The 18,089-nt window shown below is 48.6% G+C and overlaps 2 protein-coding genes across 3 annotated transcripts in view; both read left to right on the forward strand.

Annotated features, from left to right (window-relative positions):
• The first annotated feature begins 273 nt into the window (after positions 1-273).
• On the forward strand, positions 274-2,879 carry Rh5 (Rhodopsin 5). The gene is made up of 8 exons (XM_018029066.2): positions 274-335; positions 698-889; positions 1,057-1,272; positions 1,497-1,627; positions 1,798-1,970; positions 2,032-2,189; positions 2,339-2,434; positions 2,526-2,879. The coding sequence occupies exons 1-8, from the start codon at positions 274-276 to the stop codon at positions 2,635-2,637; spliced, it is 1,140 nt and encodes a 379-aa protein (XP_017884555.1). The 3' UTR covers positions 2,638-2,879.
• Positions 2,880-10,806: 7,927 nt separating this feature from the next.
• Lar (tyrosine-protein phosphatase Lar) overlaps positions 10,807-18,089 on the forward strand; it is a 224,635-nt gene continuing 217,352 nt past the window's right edge. For both annotated transcript variants that reach the window (XM_026816022.1, XM_026816024.1), the window contains exon 1: positions 10,807-11,239. The gene's annotated coding sequence lies outside the window, so the exon portion shown is untranslated. The remainder of the gene's footprint in view (positions 11,240-18,089) is intronic.

The following is an 18,089-nucleotide window of genomic DNA, read 5'->3' on the forward strand; positions in this document are numbered from 1 at the left end:
ACGCCATTCGCCCCGGATCCGCGAATTCCCTTCTCGCGTCGCCATATAAAAGGAAAGGATCGTGACGGTCCGAATCAAGTGAGTTGCGGAACGTATTCACGACCTCTCCGCCGCGTCTCACTTCAAAAACGTGTGCATTTTCTTCCTTTTCTCGCAGTCGCGAGTTAAATACGAAACGAACCGATCGCGAGCGAATCGTGAACCGGCTCGTCGTCCACTTCTAAAGCGGCTCCCGTGTACCGAGCGTAAAGGAATTCTTCGAGTCGTGCCGGGATGTTATTACGCAACGAGACGGTCGTCAACGGTCCGTTGGCTTACATCGGCGAGGAAACCGGGTGTGTACGCGTAAAGGAACGTCTTTCGACAGAGCGAATACCTTCGAGCCGATCGAGTCACTGTCTAGTTTCACGGCCGAGGCTCATCGGTCTAACCAACGTACCATGTACATCGCATCGGTCCATGAGCGACTGACCATCTGCTCGGCTTGCGCAAACAGGAGCAATGAAAACGTAGGCGAGAGAACTGGCCACTTTTCTCTTGCCCCTATTTACGTAGGGCGAGTAGAAGGCGATGGTCGTCCCGTCCGAGCGACAGTTTACTCGATTGGCTCTGCTTAGCCAATGAAAACTGGACGTCGAACATTTATGAGAAACGAAATGGAATTTTGAAACGCTGCTTGTTTCACTCACCCGTTCAGGTTCGTTCCATCGATGCGAGAAAGATTTTTGGGATGGAACGTGCCGCCGGAATACTCGGAACTCGTGCATCCCCACTGGAGAGGCTTCATAGCACCTGGAAAATATTGGCACATTGGAGTCGCGCTCATTTACTTCATACTGTTAGTCATGTCTCTCGTAGGGAACTGTTGCGTCGTGTGGATATTTAGCACGTAAGTGTTTCAGCCCCGACGTCGTTCGGGGTGGTAGCGCCCTCCCTTGACGTGCCGTGAAAACCACCCCTCGTACCGGAGGGTCGCTTCGAAATACCCTCGCGTTTCAGTAGATCTCAAGCTGACTGATACCGATCGACAGTATCGAAATGATCGTAACGTTTCAGATCAAAATCGCTGAGAACGGCGTCGAACATGTTCATAATCAGCCTAGCTATATTCGACATAGTAATGGCGATAGAGATGCCAATGTTACTGATAAATAGCTTCATGGAACGTATGATAGGCTGGGAAATCGGATGTGACGTTTACGCGATTCTTGGGTCGATTTCTGGCATGGGACAAGCGATCACGAACGCTGCCATCGCTTTCGACAGATACAGGTTACGATAATTATAATTGTAGTCATTAGTAGATCGTAGATTCATAGAGGAATCGTATCTACAGAGGATACAAGGAATGCATGTGACCGAATGTGAAAAACAAAGAAAGTGACAAGAGAAATTTCTATTTAAAATACTTCTTTCCGATTGTTTCATACTTCATAAAGATCTGCGGTCTAGTTATCAGTATACGGAGATATCATTGAATCCTACAATTTTCGCAGAACCATTTCCTGTCCGATCGACGGACGGCTTAACTCGAAGCAAGCCGTGGTTATCATCCTTTTCACATGGTTCTGGGTGATGCCATTCAGCGTTTTGCCGCTGGTGAGAGTTTGGGGACGATACTCTACTGGTAACGAACGCTCTTATCTTCAAATAATTTTCTTGTCAATTACTCTGAGACCATTTCTCTGATACTCGATCTCAAATTTAATCGCCCCTCGAATAATACTAGAAAAATGAATACAAAAATTAAAGGCAACCTGAGACTCTGGTTCACAGTGTTCGCTTGAAATTTTCCAGAGGGCTTTCTCACGACCTGTACATTCGACTACCTCACGGACGACCAAGACACGAAGGTCTTCGTCGTGTGCATCTTCATATGGTCCTACTGTATACCCATGATTTTCATCGTATACTTTTATTCCCAGCTACTCAAGTCTATTCGCAACCACGAGAAGATGTTACGGGAACAGGTTGGACAGAGAGATGAATCTAGGGTCGAAACGGTCTCTAACAAAGTGTTCTCACTAATAGGCAAAGAAGATGAACGTGAAGTCGTTGGTGTCGAATCAAGACAAAGAGAGGAGCGTCGAGTTGAGAATCGCTAAAGTGGCGTTCACGATATTCTTCCTGTTTCTGATGGCCTGGACACCGTACGCAACCGTCGCTATGATAGGCGCATTTGGCAATCGGTAATTAACAGGCTGAGGATCGCATCAGTGTCGGTCGTTTGACTTAGCTTCTTAATTAAGCGATGTTTTGATAAGTGGATTAATTTGAGCAACTGCGACTCTCGATTCGCCGATCGTTAAAAACAAGTTCTCACAGTTTTGCCTTGTAGGGAACTTTTAACGCCAGTGTCGACGATGCTGCCTGCTGTGTTCGCCAAATCGGTATCTTGCATCGACCCGTGGATTTACGCGATCAATCATCCGAGGTAACGAGCCCAAGCACCGCGATATCATCGACGTTGAATACAAACGAAATGATTATCCCGTGTTGTATACCTCGCCCTTTTCTCTGCGTAGATACCGACAAGAATTGCAAAAGCGATGCAAATGGATGGGTATCCGCGAGCCGGAAATAGTTCACGATACCGCGTCCGCCCAAACGGAGAAGATTAAATCGGACGACGCATAAATCGACGTTAAAACGAACCGCGAACCACGATTTTTGATCGTGAATCGAGTCGCCCTGAAAAGACCACCACCACCACCACCACCGACACCGCTACTATTACTAGTGCGATCTCGATTCCTCATTTATACTATCGATTCGCGTAATCATTTTACGTAATTGTGTACGCCCGATCGTAAAATACGATGTACTACTAACTGATTTTACGCTTGTTAAAGTATTATTAAAGGTGATTACAGAGCAAACTGTCTTATTAGATTTGTGCGTCGTACACTGCGCAGACCTGAGCGAAGTTACTTTCTAATACGCTAACGGAAACGCAAACATCTTTGCAGAATTAAAAACATCGCGAGCCAAATGTTAATTCGTTGTTGCAGCATTTTCGTTCCATTTTTAACGTACGCTTGTCTAAGCAACATGTGAGTTTTCATTTCCTCGAGCGGCGCGTGACGGGAGCAACGAGGGGAAAAAAGCATAGTTTCTCGTTGCGCTTGTTACGGAAAATTGAGAGGATCTCCTTACACTCTCGTTATTCTGATCCCCTTAACTTCTCAGGAATCCTCGTCCTTAAGATTCGCAGAAAGACGATACTTTACGCGAGATTCTTTTAAAAAAAGAAGGGAGACTGCCCTTGCGTACAGATTTGCATTACTTCTTTGCACACGAAAATATGAATCCACAGAGTATCGTGTTCATTTCCTTTTACTTAACTAAACGGAAACGAATCGTTAATACAAGATGCAAGTCATCCAGCTCTCGATTTTACTCGCGTCGTTTTAATTCCGAGGCCCGGCGAAAACGGAGGTAATGAATAACATGTAAACTCACGGTCGGAAAGCTTCCTCGGGAAACATCGCTCCATGAATACGCGCGGATATACACGGGAAGAGATTCGGTCGCGTGAAATATACGCGGAAAAAGAACCAGGGTAGAAGAAAGGAGACAGAACAACGGGAGCCACCTTAAAAAAAACTCGCGATTTCGCCCGTGACAGATCCCACTAATACTTTCCAGGTTGTTGCGGCTCGCTCAAAAACTTCCAATCCATTTGTGTTCTAAGCTTTACTCTCAGAGGTAATGGAACTCGTTCGTGATAAAAGTTGGAGATAATTCGAGTAATCGGGATGTTTTCCGTCAACCGAGCAGTTATTATCTGTTCCCGTGGATCGGAATCTTAATTGAATAGTGTAAGGGTACGAATATCGTTTAATACGATTCGCCTAGGAGCTTCATACCGAATCGTGCTCGGTTAGCCTTTATTAACTCGCGGCGGACACGCTGTACGTACTCGTACTACTCGCGACTCTCCACGGACAGTAGGCGGAGTCAACGGTTACTCCGGCAGTTTGGTTAATATGCAGTTAGTACGTCATTTGTTTCTCGCCGCTGGGAGGGCTTATCGTAATCTCTGACGTCATTGCTCCCCCACGGTTTCTCGTCGCGTTAACCGACGAAAATTCGCGGACTTTGCGGATACAAGACATTAAGCGTCGCGGATGGGAAACGTTCCTCGACATCGACGATTAATCGCGTACGCTCAGCGCTTCGTAACCCTTTTGTCGTTCTAATAAAATTCTTTAAACGACGTCTTCGAATTTTTCATATAAATTATTAATTAAAATACTGCTGTTCTATGTATGCGGAATAAAACACTTGTGATGCTGATTCGAAGAAAGAATTTTTCCATAAATGGATTAATTAAATCGACGGATTAATATCTTGGACGGAAATCGAATTCGATGAAACTATTTAATAAGAATCGTCTCTCTTTTATTCAAGAAATGGAAGAGCGTATCTTAAGACGACTCATCCGCTAAAATGTACACGCGAGTCATCGAACGATGGAATTTCCAATCGAGTGAGATTCCATCGAATTCGCTCTCCACTCTCTTTGTCGGCGGCGCCGCCGCGCGCGACTTTCGCACAATCAAAGTTTTCCATGGTTCGTCCCGCTGTGGGTAAGCCCGCTGGGGAGAAACGAGAGCCGTAGAGGACGGACAAAGAGAGAAGTCAAGAAGAATGAGAAGAGGGTAGCGAGGAGCAGCGCAGTTTGGCAGGGCGAGGGTTCCTGGCCTCCAAGAAATCCTTGATTAGATGTTCCCGTCAAAGGAACTCTCTTCGTTTTCCGAGGATCGAAAGAAAGAAAACGAGTCGCCTAACGGAGACGGACGAGCCAACCGGCGAGGAAAAAGCGATAGAATCGGTCCGGGGGAGTGAATTAAAAATTGTTCCGCTCCGCGAACATGTCGAAGCGGGGAACGTACGAATAAGGGTGGCGCGTTTAATCGAAGTAAGGGCCGCTTTCAAGGATAGAATCCCACTCGGTTTAAGATACGTCCCATCCTATTTCCTGCGAGGTCGCACCAGCCGACGACGACCAGTTATGGACGTTGAAAATTCAATTACGCGGGATTTATGTCTGCTGGTCCTGGGCATATTTATTATAGGTGCATTTCCTTCCAAGGTGGCTGTCGCCCCTGTCCAGTATCGAACGCTGTGTGCTATGAGATTTGATGAATGCGTATCTCCTTTGTGATTCAACTTCCAAGACTAAGTACGGTACGTTAGACCAGTGTGTTATGAATATAAACCGAGTACGACGGGGATGATATCGTATTCCATGTGTGAATGCGTTCGACGATTCGAACAATCAGGAGTTATGGTCGGTCTGCCGTTATCGAGGATGCTTTTACATCCGGTCTGTGTTTCTTCGCTTTAGAGCCGAGCTCTTTTTAAAGCTGTATTAAACTTAATCCCTGTTAAGCGCGGGGTAATAAACTCCACGGTGCTCATTAAGCACTGGACTCTATATACAGTCTTTTTGCTCCTCCCGACTAGCAGCGGGAGATGTATATTAACGCCCAGGCAATAAATATCATCCTTATCGGCGGCATTTCGCCACCTTGTTATCGCGTATTGATTTTCCCTGCGCGTAAATGCGACCGGGAAGAGAAAAAGTAAAATCGCCGGACAGAAGGGTGCGTTCATTAAGTTTCAGGACGTTTCCGAGCACTCGTTATTTATAAAAAAATACTTGAAACGAGTGACCGTGGGAAACTGTCCCCGTTGGAAAATCACATAAGTTATGAAGAGTCGTAATAAAATTGTACTTCAAACGAGGGGACAGACACAATTTTATATACGTACTCCCAGGACATTTTATAGCATGTTCTAAGACTTATGAACGGGGGTGTATTTCACCGGAAACGTTTGAGAATTTGCTTACCTCGCGAGTACTTCTTATCGCGTCAATGATTTATCTCTCGCGTCGCGTGCTTTATCGGATCTACGATAAACGAGCACCGTTCGAAAATAACACGCCGTTCAGAGTTTCTACTCGTCTAACACTGGCCGAGGATGAAGAGCCTACGGAAAACTTTTAAACAAGTCTAATCCGGCGTGATCGAATCTCAGTTTTAATTTGATCATCTCCCTTGGTTAAACCTTCTGAGTAACTAGGATGCGATTATGCACGAGCGAGCACTAGTTTTCCCCGAGACTCGTTAGCCGACCGGTTTAAAACGGTGTTTTACTTAAATTCTTGGCGCATCGCGGGAACTGCGGATGAAAAGAAGATCGCGGGGGCGGGGACGGGGTGGATGGTCGTAGTAGAAGGAGAAGAAGACGTTGAGAACACGCGTCAGACGCGGCGCGGAATTACGCCGGGAGAGAAATTTGAGGGGACGAAAGAAAACGGTGGAAACTAATTTCAAAGCTGTTAAGAGCATTACGAAGGTATGTCCTGGACGGACGTAGACGGGCGTAAAAGCGTATCCAGAGACGAGCGCATTTAGTTCTTGGACACAGAAACGAGCAGCGCGGTTCACCCTGGGACGAAACGAAAGAGCAACGGGCTCCGTGGAACTAGCGAAACGGAGTTCTCCGCATGTGTCGGCACTCGCTGAGAAATGTACGCGTTGTGATGCGATGAATTGAAGGAAGCCCGGTCTACGACATGTTTCGTGATACGGTATCATCGTATCTCGTTTAAAATTTAAGAAGTGAACGGATACGGTGTTCTATGAGCGAATTTAAAAATGCAAAGACGAAGTCGAGGCAGTGACTGAAGATCCTATTGGTATTGAAATTTCGAACGGAACCGTCCCGTGCGCGCAAGAGAGTTCGGAAGAAAAACAAGTGAGAGAGTTAAAATTGGAATCGGCGAGGTGGGGGAGAGCGTTTAAAGCGGAAGGAGCAGAGTTGGCCCAGTGCGACGCGGCTCGGACAATAGTTGGCCGTCGTCAAGGGGTTGGCCAAGAGAGAGAAGAGTCAGCTGAGAGAGGGAACCCTCTCTCCTACGGACTGAAATACTAAAGCGAGCTTAAGTGCGTTGCCATAGGGACCAGCTGGAGCCGAGGGGTGCGAGAGAGCACGGGGGATGGGGGTCGTTCTCCGCGAGAGAGAGGAGGCTTTGCCTGCCTCCTGCCTGCCACGTCTCGTCTGCGCCACAGTAGTTTCCGAAACGCGCTAAACCGCTCGGAAGTAGCCAACGTCGAGATTCGCTTTCCTCGACACAATTCCTGAACGACGAGGAGACGTGCATTTACTTCGGCTTCTTAAGGCGCGTTTAAACCGAGCGAGCGAGCGAGCGAGCACGCTCCTTTTTCGATAAAATTCGACTGTGCAAAGTCGGAAGTCGAAAGGTCGACGATCGAGCAAACGCTCGTCAACGAGTCAGAGAACATGCTCATTTGCACTTGAATCTTGCTTAAATGGGAGAGCAAGCAACGTTCCGAACAGACCTCGAGAATAAAACTTAACAGAATAATTTTATCGGAGGAGCAGAACGTATCGGGACAGTTCGTTCCGCGTTCTCGTTTATACACCGCCTTGAGAACCGTGGCACGACCTGTACCTCTCCCTCTCGTTTCTGTTTAACCACGGGGTAAACGCGAATCCGAAGAAACATCGCATCGGTCCGCCGGCTGAATTGTCGCGCACCTATACCACTAGACGCGGCCGCTCGATTTATTATTTGCAGCGCATGCTGTCGCACGTCCGTAACAATACTTCGTAAGTCCGCAATTTGCATCTCGTTGCAGATGTATTCCGTGTCGTTCGTGTATCAGCTCGCTGGCACGGTCGTTAAACGAGTTTCCTCTTTCCTCGTTCCACCCGCCCTCGCGCGCCACTCTTTCCCACCCGTCGAGAGAACGCTGTAACAGCGTTCTCTTTTCCGTTTCCCCGAACGGTTCCGCGAGAAGGGGAGGGGGAGCGGGAACAACCCCGTCTCTCTCGGTAGTTGACGCGGCACTCGCGCGAGAAAAATAAAAATTTGATTATTCGCTTCACGATTCGCTCGATCATAATTGCGAGGGAGGGACGGAGACGTACTCGCGTCGCTTCACGAACAAGAAAACTCGACCGAGGAACTGAATTACGTTCCTTGTAAACCATGCTTCGAGATTGCGTCCCGTCCACGGGGAACGACGGCGCGTCCCTCGGTGTGCGCGCACGCCTCTAAAAACTCTACCGGCGGTATTAATCCGCTTTTTGCACGGAGAGACCACGCGGAGGTCGGTGAATCGTTTAAAACAAAAGACGAAATTTTTAGCTCCGTTGTGTTTCTCAACCAGTGTGTTTCGAGGGTCCTTCAGGGAGTTCCACGAGAGAAGGGGCGAGACATTCTCTCCCTCTCGGGTCGATGCTTCCCGACCTTTTTCCCCCAACCGTAATTCCGCATTCACTTTTTTCGGACAATCGTTCTCCTCTACGTGTGCGCGCTGTCGTTTCCTTCCTCCCTTTCACCCTTTCAAACGCGTCCCTTCCTGCTCTCGACCGTTACGGTGTCCCGTCCAGGCCCTCTAAAGAGCGGAAGTTCCAGACTAACGCGGGGCGGGAGGAACGCGGAGAGCGCGCGGGAATGGAAGATCGTCGGACGGAAACTAGGCAAGCTCGGTCAGCTGCAATACCGCGATACACAAACTTATTGGTGAAACTCGTGGAAACTTCCGCGCGAGGCTTCCGGAATTTCAAGATGGCGAATATCCGCATAGCCGATTAGCCGAGAGGCGATAGGACCCAGGTATCTGGTGATAAAATTCTACCACCGCCGCGGTTGAACGTCCAAAAGAGGGTCTAAATACGATTTCCGGTTCGCATCGATTATTCCCCGTAGGTTCGACGGTCGTAGCGGAGGGCTCGCGGACCGACGCGAAATAATCGTGAACACGATCGCCTATTTGTAATTGGCGCGAACAAAATTAGCGGGTGCTGGATTCGTTTCCGCGCGCGCGAATTCCAATTGTAAATGGCGCTTGGTTAATTAGGTCGACCATCTGACGATTCGATGCGAGGGAAATTCGAGGTTGGTCGCGATAATGGGCTATATTAATTATAAACGTCGCAGCGGGCGTTAATTATTCAAGTAGCAGCCGAGCGATAGCATCTAGTGGCTACGCGTTCGCGTTGCGTCTACGGCACCGTGTAAAACTCGTATTGTTTCGTCGAAGGTACGAATAGCTTTTTTTCCAGAGCAACCACCGTTGCCGCGGCGGTGGCCTCGTTCAAACGACACGAACATTCGTCGTTCGCTGCCTCCTTGCCGCCTCCCGCCCGCTCCGAATCAACGGCTGCTGAAATTTTTACCGACCTTTCGCCCGATTAAATTTTCTCTTTTCCCCCCTCGGGCGAGGAACTGTAACGCCCCCGACTTTATGATCGCGTCGACAGTTCTACCTTTGCCGTATTGCGACGAGAGATTTCCCTTATCAAGTTCAAGGTTCTCTGTGTGTGTGCATTATTGACTCTGTTCCTGGTCGGGATGAAAATTGGCGAATGAAGAATAGGAGCTGTGCAAAGCGCAAATCGTCCAGACGAATCGATTCCATTATTCGTAATAGCGAGTAAACGACCGGTGTAAGCCACCGGTACGCTAATATAGAAAAGAACTGCGAGAGAAAAAAGGAGCAGGCAACACGGAAATGCGAACGTGTCGCGGGCGCGGCGGGTTACGGCAGAATAATGACCGGGAGAGAAAAGTATTGGTGCGAACCTCTCTTTGTGAAACCGGTCCGCCTTTTGTACGCGGTATCCATTAACGAGAGCCGATTACGAGATCATCTCGCGAAATCTCGAATATTTTTTGCCGCGCGGAACTCCGAGCCGCGCTCGTAGATCTCATTAGAGAGTATCGATGTCGCGTGGCCTTCTCCGATGGAAAACGAGATAAACCTCGCGCACGGCTTTTCGAAGAAACGATAAAAACGCGTGTAAACGCGCGAAAATTAGAAACCGTTCTTTTTTCCCTACACACGGTTCGAGTTGCACGACGCGGCGGTCATAAAAGTTAACGAGCTACTAGCCGAGGGAAGGGAGGGATCGTTAAAAGTTGCTCGGTGAAAATTCGTAAAATCGGATGCACGGTGTCCCGTAACGGACGTAATTAAGTAACGCAATTTGGCCTGATTCTCGCAGGAGGACGTCGCGTCGCCGTCGCAACTTTCTTCCCTTTAATTCGCCATTCGCGCACGGGTAAACATCGCGCTGCGGATATACACACGCGAGTTTTCGCCCGACGAACCCGACTAAAAGTGCACTCGACGCATCCACGCGGCAATATCGCGCGAATCAGCGAGTTCATATTTTCCAGGATACCTCGGAGAGGGATGCGTTTCTCGAGTATTCTTCGAATCCCGAAGAGGTGGTCTGATCACGTCGCGAGCACTCGATGCGCTTTGGCTGCCGCTCGGCTATAAAAACACCTTCTGAAAAGACGCTGTTAAGTAACACGGTCGCTCCTTTTATATTCAGTGCGACAGGATTCGAAACGCACCCTCGACCTTCTTTCTCCACCGAAGAAAAAAGTTCCTCCTGGAACTCGTCGTTTCTTCCGTCGGGAAAATAAATACAGCGGCGTAACTAGGCGACGCGTAAAAATGCAGCTCGGTCGCTCCGCGACGGGAAATATAAAAGGGAACGTTTACAAAGGTTTTCATGGTTTCCTTGTTCGAAATCGAGTTAAGGGGCGCGAGGGGGGAGGGCGTTCGATCTGGCGAACGACTTCTTCGATGGGATTTTGATTCCGCGAGAATTTTCTTGACCACCCTTTATAGGTGGCACGCACACCAGTGGCACACCGACACAGTCGCGGGTGAACCGAGGAAACTCAGAGCATGCGCTCGGGTATCGCGAACGTAGCTTCGTTCGTCTCGCTTCAGTCGAACCCCGGTTACGCTAGGGGTAGAACGCGCTCGAGTCGTTTCTCGGCAACGTGCTCGCCACGGTACAGGGGTGGAAACAGAGATCAGAGAACGCGCGACCCGTTCGAGATGAATTTGAATTCCGTTCGTGATGACTCGTGACAATTTCGTAACGCGCGATCTCTTCAGGAAACACGCACGAGGTGCAGCGTGGAAAACAGAAACTTTCGAATGAACTCGTGCGGGTGCGTTGAGATTTCTATATAAATTATCACAGTGGTGGTAGTAGTGGGTTTCAGTGGTGCTGGTGCTGGTGGCAGTGATAATAATCAGTGATAGTGGCGTCGACGACGGCAGTGGCGGCACGTGAACCTACGTCGAACACGTTAGAAAAGATGCGGTGAACCCTCTGCTACCTTTCAAACCGCACCGACCGAATTTCTCGTTCGACCATCCAGAAACAGGTGAGATTTTATTTTTCGAACAACTTCGCATGCCTCCACTTTGCGAAAATAATTTCGAAAGAAGGTCGCACGAATTCCCGTACACGCGAATTTCGTCCAATGTCAGAGTTTAATCCGTCCGAGAAACGAAGTCGATAAACACGAACCGAGTGCACGTTAGTTTGGAGAACAGCGGGCACGACCACGCGTAGAATCGTTCAAACTCGTTAACAAGTCCAAGAACTCTTAACAACGTTTCGCCGTGTCTCGCGGCGAATATGAGAGATGAATTTTCAAACAATGCGAGCACCGATCATTTGCCGGAAGGAGCGTAATTTCGCTAATCGCTGCCAAGCCGTGCTACAAAGATCACAAACGCGTTTCGGTGACTCGAAAAAATTCCCCCGCTCCCATTTCGATGGGATCGCGGGTTTAGAATGTTTTTCATCGAGCACGGTGGAAACACGAGCGGTTAGCTGCAGAAATTCCAGGTTGGCAATTAACCAGGATGAAACCGGGGGGGATGCGGAGGGGAGGGAGAGGGGCAGATATCGGTTGTTTGTACGATCCCTGCCCAAGCAGTAGTTCCGACTCTCGAAAGAGTTTAATAAAATTGTGCTCTCTCCTCCAATACATTTACCGGACGATATGCACAAGCGATAAAGGCTGTTCACTCGGGTAACAGTTTTCAATTTACGATCGCGGCACGTGTGTGCCAAGTCTTTCATTAATCCTCTAACAAATTTCCCGTTATTTCAATAAATATTGATTAAAAAGTTGCGAAGTCTTCCGGCGAATTGCCAATTAGCCGAGTTATTCGATTATTATAAAAGAGCGTCGGATAGGGAGACGCTGATCCGACCGTCATCGACAAGGGTTCTATCGATCATACGCCGGGGCCTCGGATATTCGGTATTCAGTCGATGCGCGGGTAAGTAAAGGGCCGATGTTAATTAGGGACGAACGGTTCGATTCCCCCGACGTGCGAGTATCGTTTCGAACGTGATATTCTCACCGTTGCCTTCGGGCTTATTTAGCTCCTTGGATTACAGGACATTTCCCAGGGGGGACGGGAAGACTTTCCTAGCTTTCCCGACCTGGCCTATCTTTTTAGCACGCGAGAAGAGCTTTTCCCGGCAACGATCGGAGCGATATTTCATTACCGTATTTTTTTTCCAATTTTTTTTTTCCTTCTCGCGTTGTTCAATGACACCAGGGCTCGCGGTTAGTTTGTATTTTGATGATCGATATTCGGCGATAACGAGACTCGATATCGCGAGTAAACGGTAGCGAGAGAAACGGAAATTTCGTACGAGCGACGCGTTCGGAGGCGGGCCAGCGACATTAATCTCATCGACGAGATGCCGAGGGTGATTATGGCCAGTGGATCGACTCGGCCTCCCTCGGGCGTGGTGGACCACGGTGCACCGTGCAGGGTAGAAACATTTTGCCGGAGGGACGGAAACTAGAGAACGTATGTGTTCACGTGTACGAAGGAGCCACCTTAAGCCCCGTGTACGACAACGTACAAAGCCCAATTAGAATTGTAATGTAATATGTATACGATAACGTTTAAAATACCGTCTCTCCAATAAAATTTATAACGATCTTCGAATTCATACTTCGTTTGGTTAAATATAGAGTATCACCTTCTTGTTGCGTTCAAAAATAAATTTTGCTCGATCATAAATTTAGCGTGCGACAGAAATTCGAGCGCAATATAGGAACGGGTAATTTCCAGGGAAATCTGATTAAACGAAACGCCGGTGGAGAACGCACCTTTATCCGAAACCCGTGGGTCGGGAGGTAGGCGACAGCAAACAGTTTCAGGAATGCGTGGCGTGTGTTTCGTGCGCGCTGATATGATTTAGGAATCGCTTCCTACGGCCCCACGACTATCCCAGCGGCGGTTTGGTCGACCCCAGCTATGGCACCGGGCGTTGCGGGATTTGCGTGCATCGCCGCTAAATGTTTCGCTCCTCTGAAACGCGTCCGCCACCGATGCCACTGTCCAAGATTTACCGAGCTTACGTGACCTTTCGGTCGCGAAATTAGGCCGATTCATCATACCCTGGCTGAATGCTTACGTAGAACGTTCCCTCCTCCCGCTACATTCATCGCCCATCGATCTATGATGCACGTCCGCGATCGAGTCTCGCACTTACTGATCAAGAACACTAGACAACCGAACATCCGTTCAGTATATCGTCTCGAGCGACGCACGTCGCCTCCTGTCACCGATTTCTCTTTTCATTCCATTTACCGACGGTTCACAAACATTTTTGGGATTCGCGTTCGGTTTTGCATAAATTCGACGAACGGCACAGACGCGGAATCGACGGTGGTTTAAATCGCAGGAATTGGCTGATTTCGGTGCGTCGGAATTTTTCCGCGAAATATTAGCTCGCGTGGTCCGCCGCGGGGATGTTTAAATTATAAATATGCAAAGGCTCGGGCGTCGCCCTCATCCCCACGGCTCATGCTAATTACGTAACATAAACGAAAGTGCACTCGTATAATTTCGTGCTCGGACTGGAGAACGACTTGATGATTCGCCCGCTGCGTCGCGTCGCGCCGCGCCAGGCTGTTTGCGCGTTTTTCGTTTACCCACTGAAACTTCCCCAGAGACGCGAGAGATGTTAATAAGCGATACATCGCGTAATCTTAAACGAGTTCACTGAAGTCCAATCGTTCCTATTTCCTTAATTAATTAATTAATTAATTAATTACTTCGAACGGTGCATGCAACAGGGTTGGTGATGAGCTGCGTCAGTCAGGTAACTCGTCGCTCGATATCGGATCTACTACGACGATCCAGCGACTCTGGCTTTGTCGGGTTAATTTTAGTATCAATGTTTTCTGGTAAACTATTGTAATTCCATCTGTACACGCGCTGGTACTCGTGTAGTTACACGTCGTTCCGTTCTTTTGTTGCGTCGATCAGCGCGATCGATCGCCGTTGTCGAACAATCACGAAATTTTCGCAAACACGATTCTGTCTGACAATGGGAGGAAGAGGACCCGCGCGTTCGTTCGTTGTTACAGTTTCCGTACCAGCAATCGGACGATCACAATGACCGACCGACCGAAGCCAAGACAATTCGACGGTGATAAAATCAATTGATTATTCGTTCTACGGGATCCGCGTACGAGGTTTCGTGGAGGAAATTATGGATTCATAAATCGTACGAATTTCGGATTTAAAGAGATGGAGTTACTGTTAAATAAAAGAATCTCATTTTAAAAAATGTAACCCAGCTAGGGATTCACCCTTTGATCTTTCTTATGTCACCTCGCATTATATATTCCAATTTGTGAATGCATGAAATCTGCAGTCTACTAATAATAATCCTTTCTACATAATAAAGTAGCAGGTGAGAATTTTAGATTCGCCGGTCTGAAATTCATGGCACGATTTCAGCGAGACACTTCCATCAGAAGCTTTTTCGTTGACGAATGCCGGTCGCTTTCGTTTTCGTTTCGGTGCTCCACCGGCGTGAAATCTTCTTTGCCCGCGCGTTTGGCCTCCCCCACCTGCGGAGATCGGGAGAGCTTCGCTCGGTCCCCTCTTCCGGTACCTCTTTGCTCTTTACCCTTCGACCTTTCCCGCTTTAACGCTCGGTGAATTTTTCAACATGCAGTTGGGCCGGTCGAGTGCCCGAGTCGGTCGGATTCCCTCACCGGGAATACGCGAACAGCCTCGAGGCTTTGCGGAGTCTCCACCCCCACTTCTGCCGTCCCGAGGAAACTTCCAATCGGTTTTTTTTTTTCTCTAAGGGACGTAACAGCGTTTCTTCCGCGGAGTTCCGATGGTGAACGCAATCGATAAAACCGCTGCTAACTCTTTCGCGGCAGCTGGGGTGTCGGCCACCCGAAATCGTTAAAGGCGTGACGACTTCTATGCTGTTCGCGGTTTTATTTCCGTCACGTCCGCCTCCAGCAAGTTTCCTCTGGATGTTTCCTCGGCGCGACGCGCCGCGCCGTGGATCGACTTGAAATCGAACCGGTGTAACGCGAAAACAGACGCCCCTCCTCCCCGACAATCACGCTTAAACGCGGTACGACACCGGAAACGTTTCTATGAATATTTCCCAAGAATTGAAAATTCCTTACCCAATTTTCTCCTCTCGCGTTTCGAACTTCGACAAAAGCTTTTGAAAATTAATTAAAAATATCCTCTGTGTGCGAGCGCCCAGCTTAGATAGCGCTTTTGATCGACCTGCGACTGACGTTCAATCTCGCGGCACGCGCTCGCTGGAAGGTAGAATTAACTTCAACGAGCAGTGAGACGTGTGCGAGATATTTATTCAAGGGGAACGTTCGAATATCGCCTTTGAACTGAACACGAATATCCTTTTCGGTATCAATTACTTTCAGTAAAGACTCAAAGCGATTCTTCTTGAAAGGTGACTCCTCGAGTCCTGAGACTCGATCGTAGTTATTAATATTGTGTTAAAGGAGAACCGATGATGCACCGAACAAAGGTAATATGCCTGAATTATGTAACAGGTAAGACCGATGAATCTCTGGTCGATCGGAACGCTCGATCCCTTCTTCGAGATTAAATTCCGCGGATGCCCGTTGTTCACTCGAGCCGACTCGAAGGATACACAGGCATTGTCGTTCAATAAACGCGGGTGTTAGTAAACATGGGAAATCTACAAACTGGTTCTCCACCAGGAACTCCTACGACTATCGTTAGTGTCCACGAATGAATATGTAATAGCTGCAAACCCGGCGCACAGAAGCACGCGAGTACGTTCCACGCTTTTGTGCGTCGTTTTCTCTCGAATCGTCCCCGCTCGGACTCGAAATAAACGTTTCGCGCTGAACGCGAGTTGAAAAAAAACTGCGAGCAAAAAATTCACGGGGTAGAGAAGCGAGAAGAGGAACACGCGGAAAACGAAAATATGGCTCTCTTATCTTTCTCTGGAACGAATATTCTGGAATTAATACGTCTTTTCCCTCGGTTGCCGGTGTACTATATGGACTTTTTCATGTACAACGGAGTGGAGCGCGGCAGACAAAGAGCCCTGTAAGAGATGATCCGACCGAGAGCGAAGAGGCTGTCGCAAAGGCGGAGTGTACCCGAGATCGAGTGTGAGAGACGAGAAACTGGAAGATGTACACAGCGAGTGTTCGAACTCACCGGATTGTTAGTCAAGAAATAGCAGAGAGCCAAGTATTTACAGTTAATTATGCGTCGCTGCGTTACGAGCGTCTATTGTTTAGTCTCATTTTGCGAGACAGAAGATGACTCGACCAGGCTTTTGCCTGGCCTTGGAGAATATGTCACAAGAATATGAACACCGAGAATCGCTCGATCAGAGATCGACATTTTTCTAATCGACCCAATTCTGTAGCTCGCCTAATATTTTTCTCGCGTATAAATGATAAGCAGATATAGATAGGTAGACGGAGAAAGGAGAAAGAAGGGAGGGATGAAAGACCGACAGAGACTCTCGACCCTCCTCTGCGGTCCTTCGCGTACGATGCGCCAGTCAGGGCAGCATTGTTTGAGTTATCACAATGGTGGAACAAAACCTCAACCGGAGGATCGAACTCCACTCCAAAGCCTGCTCCCCGCCGCCGCCGCCGTCGTCGGTCTTTTCCCTCGGCGAGAGGAGTCAAGCCCTGCCCCTCTGCCGAGCGGCGAAACCAGCTCTTGGTCCGCGGAACAACGAAACTACCCCTTCGAGCTCGGCACCCGCGCCGCGTATTCTCCCACTTTCCCTCCCCGGTTCGCCTACTCGCGACAGAGAAGCTATCGCTTTTCGAATGACAACAAGCAGCGAGAACAAAGGGGAAAGGTTGACGGTGCAAGATGAGTCAGTCCATTGTGCAGCCGCTGCCGCTCTGTTGCGTCGATGGTTTTCGACCCACCGACCGTGGAGAACGTCTTTTCTGGTTTTTCGCCGCGAACAGGGCCGACACCCGCTGCCCGCGGCCTACTTACGCGTTCCTTTCGTACCCGTTCGTCCCTGGTCGCCGATTCTTCCGTCCGACGGTACCGCGTCCTTACAATCGAGGCCCCGGAATAAAGTCGTTTTGTACCATCGGGATGCCTGCGGTGAATGCAGTTCCAGACTAAGTTGGAATAATCCAAGTTCGTGAAACCGAACGTCGAACGATTCCGGAGAACCACGGTTTTGCGGTAAACTCGTGCCCCCCTTCGTTCGAACCCTGAAATCGATGCGATCCCCGAGATTACGCTTCTGTATACTTCGAAAGCCACTTGGACTTGACTGATAGCGAGCGGAGTTCTCGCGGTTTTAAGGCTCCGTTCGAACGTCAGGAGCACACGGAAACGTTTCGCGATTCCTTCAATAAAACTTATCGCCCCGCGCTAAGTGGAGGAAGGATGCACGAGGAAGGGAAATAGAGTCGTCGGTCAAGTTTCGGTGAAAACATGTCTCTCGGATCTCCTCGTAAATCTCAAACGCGAGGGGAGGGAATATTTTTTTCTAAGGACGCCGACGCTGCTCCCATTGGCACTCGAGGGGAACACTTACCCCGCCGTGGAAAACGCTCGAGCACCGCTTTCTCGAGGCAGGACTTTGCAGCTGAACGATGATTGGATTAGTCAACGTCGTTTCTCGGAGTTTCGACGAGGACGGCAGGGATTATACATAGTTTCGCGAGAACGTCCGAGGGAAGAGCAGAGTTTATCGAATCAGAGAGATCGATGGATTTATAAAATTGATTCGAAAACAAGATTGGAATCGTTAGCACGTAATAAATTATAAATAGTTTCCATTTCATGATTCGAATAAAATATTTACTCAACGGAAACTAGATACGAACTATAAATCAGAATTTCGTTCGTGACAATTTTAAACGAAACGTCGACGTACTTCTTTGTGAATTAAGG

This window comes from Ceratina calcarata, unplaced genomic scaffold (assembly GCF_001652005.2).
Source record: "Ceratina calcarata isolate Rehan_Ccalc_2016 unplaced genomic scaffold, ASM165200v1 scaffold48.2, whole genome shotgun sequence".
In the NCBI taxonomy this organism is placed as follows: Eukaryota; Metazoa; Arthropoda; class Insecta; order Hymenoptera; family Apidae; genus Ceratina; species Ceratina calcarata.

Coding starts and splice junctions, on each gene's coding strand:
- Rh5 (XM_018029066.2), top strand. CDS start 274: ATGTTATTACGCAACGAGACGGTCGTCAACGGTCCGTTGGCTTACATC. Junction 1,628..1,797: donor TTGGGGACGATACTCTACTG/GTAACGAACGCT, acceptor GAAATTTTCCAG/AGGGCTTTCTCACGACCTGT. Junction 1,971..2,031: donor AGAAGATGTTACGGGAACAG/GTTGGACAGAGA, acceptor TCTCACTAATAG/GCAAAGAAGATGAACGTGAA.